This window comes from Pteropus alecto, unplaced genomic scaffold, assembly GCF_000325575.1.
Source record: "Pteropus alecto unplaced genomic scaffold, ASM32557v1 scaffold213, whole genome shotgun sequence".
Lineage (NCBI taxonomy): Eukaryota > Metazoa > Chordata > Mammalia > Chiroptera > Pteropodidae > Pteropus > Pteropus alecto.
In genome coordinates this window covers 1,224,325-1,231,166 of record NW_006434829.1, presented here as the reverse complement: position 1 = coordinate 1,231,166, position 6,842 = coordinate 1,224,325, and the positions used below count along the sequence as shown (strand labels likewise).

At 57.2% G+C, this 6,842-nt stretch overlaps 1 protein-coding gene across 5 annotated transcripts in view; it reads right to left on the bottom strand.

Moving 5' to 3' along the window:
• RIMBP2 (RIMS binding protein 2) overlaps window positions 1–6,842 on the bottom strand; it is a 46,875-nt gene that overhangs the window by 5,088 nt on the left and 34,945 nt on the right. For all 5 annotated transcript variants that reach the window (XM_025045546.1, XM_025045549.1, XM_025045547.1 and 2 more), the window contains 3 exons: window positions 4,926–5,043; window positions 2,872–3,053; window positions 2,194–2,362 (listed from right to left, as the gene is read on the bottom strand). In XM_025045546.1, the coding sequence (XP_024901314.1) occupies window positions 2,194–2,362; window positions 2,872–3,053; window positions 4,926–5,043 (469 nt within the window). The remainder of the gene's footprint in view (window positions 1–2,193; window positions 2,363–2,871; window positions 3,054–4,925; window positions 5,044–6,842) is intronic.

Below are 6,842 nucleotides of genomic sequence, written 5' to 3'. Positions count from 1 at the left end.
AAACACAAACCCCTTTTCTGAGTCACTGCAGAGAGTGTCGCCAGCCTGAGGGGCCTCTGTCCCTTCTCTTCATGGTGTCTTTCCAAGCTCAGAAATGTTTGCTTCTGATGAAATCTAACACTTTTTTTTTTATGCATCACGGCTTTAGAGTCTTATTAAAGAAATCTTTGCCTGGTCATCACAAAGTTCTCTCCTATGTTTTCTCTTAGACATTTTACAGTCTTGGTTTTTATATTTAAGCCAGTTCCATTTTGAGTTGATTTTTTAATACGGTGAGAATATGGCCTGAGATTCAGTTTTTGGTGTCCAGGTGTCCAGCACTGTCACTGAAGAGACCGTGGTTTCCCTTGAATTGCCTTTTCGTCTTTGTCGAAAGTCAACCGTCTGGAAGCGCTGGCTGCTCCTGGACCCCGTCCTGTTCCACTGACCTGTGCGTCTGTCCTCTGCCCAGAACCACCTTGTCTTGGCTGATTTATGACTAAGTCACAGTGAGTCTTAAAATCAGGTTCTACGATCTACCGGTTTGGTTCTTTCTAAAAATCGTCTTGGTGGCTCTCGTTCCTCTGCCCTTGCATATAAATTTTGGATTTAGCTCATTGACCTGACGTATGTTCCTGCTCAGACTCGGATTGGGATTGCGGCCATCGCTGGGTCAACTTGGGGACATTTGACATCTTAACGATACCAATAAACCATATATTTACTCAAGAATTCTGTGATTAATTTCATCAGTGTTTTGTAGATTTCATCATACAGGTCCCACACGTGTTTCGTCACATTTAATGCTACTTCGTGTTTTATTGGGTTATCGTAAATGAGATCCCTTTTTACATTGAAACTTCAATTTTTCATTGCTAACTTATGGAAATACATGACTGCGTGTTTAGCAAGGGCCATCGACCTTGCTGAACTCACTCGTTGGTTGTAGGAGCTTTTAATAGATTCTTTGAGATTTTCTAGGTAGATTTCAAGTCATCTGTGGCTAGAAAAAGTCCCACTTGCTCCTTGCTCGCCCATGTGCACTGGCCAGGGCTGGAGCGTGGGGATGGGAGGGGCGCTGAGGGCAGACATCACGCCCTACGCCCGGGCTTAGGGGAGAAGCTTCCAGTCTCTCACCATCAAGTGTGGTAACTCCTAGTGGCAGAGCGGCACGCGGGTGTCTCAGTGTGGCTCGTTTGGCCGCATTTAGGAAAGTGGAGTAAAGAGACGTTGACTCTGGTTGGTAACTTAAGTTACTGCTTTCTGGCTGTCGGTGGCTAGGCTCTCTGGGTCCCCTCTTGTTGGGGACCGTTGACCTCAGGCTAGGGGGTCAGCCACGGAAGGGGAGGGTGGTGTCGGGGCCTCAGAGAGCGAGTCTCGCCAGCGTCACGTGGGCAAAGAGCCTGGTGGAGCCCGGGCCATCAGATGTGGGTTTTAACTTGAGACAATGAGTTTACTAATACCGAAAATGTGGAAACATTTTGTTTGATTTTTGTGATTATCCTTAAAATTACACATATTCTTTGAACCATCGAATTTTGTCTTTGAAGTCTGATTTCAAAGTTAATCTAATGTTTTCCAGTATTAAAACCTTAAATACAAATGACATGACTGTCTACAGCGATTTAGAAAAAGTGGGGACCTTTTTAAAGGGTAGGTGTTCCTTGCACGCGGGAAAAATGAGAGATCATAAATGTAATGTCGCTGGAAGGTTCGCTGTCTGGTGAGAGCGCCTGCTTCCTGGGGCGCACACGCTGCCTTCTCGCTGCGCCCTCACACTGTGTCCCCACACGACAGAAGGGGGCGGGGCTCTGCGGGTCCCCCCTCAGGGCCTCGCCCCCTGCCAAAGGCCCCACCTGGCAACGCCATCCCCTTGCGGGGCAGGATTTCAGCGTAAGAATGTGGGGGATGTGACCATTCCCCGCAAAGAACCAGAAAGCCGCAGTCTCTTTCCCAGTGCGGCGTACAGCCCGCAAGCCCGAGCCCGCGGGCCGTATTGGCCCGTCCGCGTCTGCGCAGATGTCCGGGCGCCGGGTCCGCGCGCGCAGGCTGTGCCGCCTGCTCCGCAGAGCGCGCTCCGCCCGAGGGAAGTTGGCACTGGACTTGCAGACCCCTCTGGCGCCCTTGGGTGGCGCGGCTTAGTCCTGTGCCGGCGCCTCCCGCCCGGAGCCGCTGCCTGCTGTCCCAGGCCAGGGACGGCAGGTGTGTTCTTACCTGTCTTCTCCACCGGCGTGTTCAGGGGGAGGAAGCCCTGTCTGAGCAGCTGGTCCATCATCTCGTCGTCGTCGGCCTGGATTTCGGAGACCATGTTGCAGGGGATGAGGCCGAGCCGGGCGCACGTCTCCCCGCGGTAGAACCCGTCCGCGTCCTTGTCGCCATAGACCTGGGGCGGGAAGAAGGCGAGGCCTTGTGCTTGGCTGCTTCGGAAACGCGTCACCCGCGCACAGTGGGGTCCTATTGGCGGGCGCGCGTGACCCTAGGGGCCAGGTTCTCCTCCAGGTTCGCCCGGCCGGGGCCTCCCCTTCGGGGAGTTGCGGGGGTGGCCGGGCCTCGACGGGCGCGTTTGAATTCACACAACTAAAGGCGTGCATGGGGGACCCCCACCCCCGCCCCCACCATGGAAGTGCCGCTGGACACGTGGGTCCCGGCCACCGCACACGGCTCCCTCCGCGGGAAGACGGCGCCCCGAGCCGGGTGTTCCAGAAGTCAGGCATCTGGACTGACAGGGCCCCGTGTCGTGGCCGCGGGGTGGACACCGACGCCCTTTGTGCGCCTCGCTGCGGGAGCGGACGGCGATGGGACAACCGCTTCCGCCGGGCCTGTCGCCGCCCCGCCCCCCCTCCTTGCCGCCCGCTGAGCGCCCCGTCCCCCTGCCCCCAGCCGCGCCCCCACCCTGATGATCTGCCCCTCCTTAAACGGCAGCTCCTCCGCAGCGTCCGGGTTGGGGGACATGCTGAGAGGGTCGTAGTCGAACAGGGCCACAAAGATGCGGGCCGGGGGCTCGTCGGCGCCGGGGTCGGTCTCTGACTCCTCGTACAAGTCCGGGGACAGCCGGTCTCGGCCACCGTAGTCACCTGGGGGCGTGTGGGACAAAGGACACAGCACTCGGTCATTCCTGCCATTCAACGGGGACACCCGAGCCAGACGTGACCCCAGCTTTGGGAAGACGAGGGGGAGGCTGGGACACTTGGGGCGTTTTTAAAACGTGTGGCTTAATACGTTGCCCAAAACAGGCCCTCGCGGGGAGGCGGATCTGAAAGCAGAGACCTGTCATGAAGCAAGCAGGGCTCCGAAGGTGGCCGGCGCAAGTGGACAGGAGAGAAAGGGCTGTGTGGCCCCGCCCGAGGGCACGGCCACCCTGGCCAGGCCGGTGGAGGGCCGCGCGCAGAGACATGTCTCACGTCACGTGCGCCAAAGCGCACCAGCTGTTTCGAATGCATTTGTATATTGGTCACCGGGGGACACAGGTGACCATGCTTGAGCGCTGGGTATTTAAGTGGCAGCAAACACATTCCTAGTCAGTGCGAAGTAATGACTCCCTGGCAGGACCGAGTGTCAGCGCCACCTACCGTCCAGCCCCTAAAAATTACTCTCGGAAATCCTAATACACGTGCGTGTGTAAAGTCAAATGTCATTACGAGTGTGGATGTGCGTACACATCGTCAGGTCCCATCAGAGACAGGAGCACGTGTACGGACAGAGGAGGAGGAGGGCATGAGTGATCCGCTGGCAGATCGCACTGCTGTCATCAGCAAGGAAGCAAGTGACAAAGGCTCCAGTCACAGGAGAGGCGGACAAGCAGCCAGGCAGACCTGTCGCCAGCACGGGAGCGCAGGAGGCGGGTGACAGGATGTCACAGGTGCGGGAAGACGGGGAGCTGATGGAGAAGGAACCGAGCCCATCGGAGAAACATTTAGTCGGAAAGTAGGAAGCGCGTCAGCTCGGGAGCGGTCAGTGCGCGAACGCTTCACGTTAAGTCGGCCCGTCGAGGATGCCCGGATAATCTGAAACGTTCAGCGATTAACTCCCGAGAGGGAAGGAAACTTCCAGACGGTGGGCCGCGCTCGCGCCTGCGCCCGGGATCTGGTTTCGGTCGCCGTCGCGGGCAAGAGGTCGCGTGTGGGCGGGCTTCTCCGGTACCGCGGGGGAGGTCGTGAGCCCCGAAGCCGGCGGCGGACCCCGCAGCCCGCGCGTGCGCAGGGGCTCCCGCCCGCGTGTTGCTGGAAGGAACGGTCCCGCCCCCAGCAAGATGCAGCTCCGTTCCGTGGAAATCGTTGGCGGTTCTCAGAAGGGACACTCTGCCAGTGTCGCTGTGAACGCCTCTCAGCTGGGGGAGCGTCAGTGGGGAGAGGCGGGTTGCAGGGGGGGGGGCGCACAACTGTCCCCAGTGCCTCCGGGGCGAGTGGACACAAAAGGGGTCAGGTGCTGGGTGGGAGCAGAGTCCGCTGAACCAGCAGCTCCCCAGAGAGCTGTGCAGTCACTGGCGTTGGGGCCGTGCTGGAACTTTGTGTCCGTGCGCCCCGAAGCTCAGCATCACCCCGAGCACGGCCAGTGGCGGGCAGCAGCACCCCGCCAACGCGAGGCACGGCAAGCTGAGGCTGCGCTGGGCGGGTGTGTGTGCGGGGTGGGCGCCATGGCCGAAGCACCCTGCCTGGGTTGGGGGAAGAGGAGAGGGGGGCCAGCCGGGCGCTACTGGGGTGTGTGCTTGTGACAGTGTGCGCAGGAGGGGGAAGATGTGCATGAAAAGTCACCACGGCCCTTCGGGAACACTTACCAACGGGCTTTACCTATGCTGTTTCTGCCTCCGGTTTGCTATGAGTAACGGAGTTGTCTGTATTTGCATGAAAATGCTATTCTTAATTTTAAAAAAAATGTTTGGATTGAGAAGTAATCAACCCTGTGTTTGTGGCTGAAAGAGAGAGAAAGACGTCAGACAGGCCACTAACCGATGGCCGGGACCATCCCTGGCGGGGACCTCCGCGTGCCCGCACTCCCGCGGGAAAAGCGCCGGCCCACGTGATCGGCCCTCTCCGCCCGTCCTGCCGACGCCACGCTTCCTAAAATCTGAAGACAAAACAACAGTCAGAAGGCTCGCCGGCCTTGGGGACGAAAGAATTAAGTCAGCCAAATCAATTCATCTTAGAAGCAGAAGCTCTAAAGGCAACTAAACTTAGCTTTTAACTGAAAGGTTAGCTGAATGACCTGGAAGAGAAAAGCTGCTCACCCCAGGCGCCCCACCTTCCACATCGGGGTTGCTTTTCGACACACAGGCGGGGTGGGGGCAAGAGAGACTTCCTCGGGAGGCATCTTTGTGTCGCTGCTACTGCAGAAGCCAGATGTTTTGACCCAAAGTGAGAATGGCTTAAACATGACTCAGGGCCTCGCTGGTGCCCTGGGCCACCGCAGCCCTGGCCTAGTTTCTTTATAGGCCTGTCCTCCATCGGCCACAAAGTGGGGAAACACTGCATTGCCACATGTCCCGCCGGGGGAAGAGCTGTATGTGAGGCTACCGAAAACAAAGAAGTTTCTGAGTGTTTGAAACTCAAGCCACTGTTCTGGCCCCAATCTTGCTACAGGCGGGGTACAGGCTGGCCGCCGCTGGCAGGTGAATCAGTGAGTTGTGGGGTTGGCGCCCTCTTGTGGACAGATCACAAACTGCACTGGCTCAGAGCCACGGCCTGGCGCCAGGTGATGTCTCACCAGTGGGTTCATTGAAAAGTTCAGCGTGACAGGAGCAAATGTTCTGAAAAGTGGACACAATACAGAGATGAATGACGCCTTGAGGGCACCCCTCCTCTGAAAAGTACTGACAGGCCTGGCAGACAGGCAGGGGGTGTGTCTAGAGCTGATGATGGAAAATTCATTCCGAAAACTAGATGAAGGAAAAAGAAACAGGAAGCGATATGCAAAAATGGATCTCTTCGATAATCGTTCTCCATTTTTTTTTTCAGTTATGGATGAAGGCCAAACGACAACAATAAAAAAATCAAAACCACAACAAGCAAACCTTCAATGATACCGGTAGTCGTTAAGTCAGTTCCTACGGCCGGTTTTGAAAAAGTATGTGTTGTCAGACTTTTGGATAATCATAGTTCAGCTAACCCTTAATTAAAATTTAGATTCAGTTGTCCTTTAATTAAAGCAGCCATAATCATCGCTGATTGGGGGGTGATCATTATTCTAAAGCAAAGTAAACAGATCTTCAGCATGGTCAAGGGTTGGGAAGCAATGGGACCCAGTAAATCAAAACTGCATGGAAAACTAAAGACAGCCAGCAGAGTCCCCAGGGATGGCACCAAAATAAATGCATAAAATGAAGGATGGAAACGGATCGGTCTGGCAAGCAGACTTGAGGGGGTCACTTCACACACCAAAGGGCCGTCTGCAACTCGGGGAGGTGCCCACGCGTGTTGGGCGGCCGCCCTACTGCCGGGCGTTTTTACGCTTTTCTTCCAAACATCCCGAAGGTCTTCGGGGCCTGCGGGCTCGTCCCAGCCGTACTTCCTGGGGGCAGGTCCCTCCGGGCTCGGATGGGCGTCATCGCTTCTGATGACGTCACCAGGGTCCACCTGCTCCCCAAAGTCCTCTTCGATGCTGCTCTGCCGGGTCAGCGTCCGCCGCCGGGCCAGCAGAGGCCTCAGGCTCCTGCAGGGACAGAGCCCGGGGCCTGGGCTGCGCTTGGCGGCGGCGTTTCTGGAGCTGGATCGCAGCTCCTCGTCACTCCCGCAGTCCAGGCCACTGTCCGGGCTCCTGGTGGCCCAGCGGCCGGACCGGCTGCCTCTGTGTGCGGGAACGGAGGAGTCCTCGGCGTGGGGGCCGGCCGCGGGGCCCCAGGACTCCGCAGGGAACCAGGAGCCCGGCGG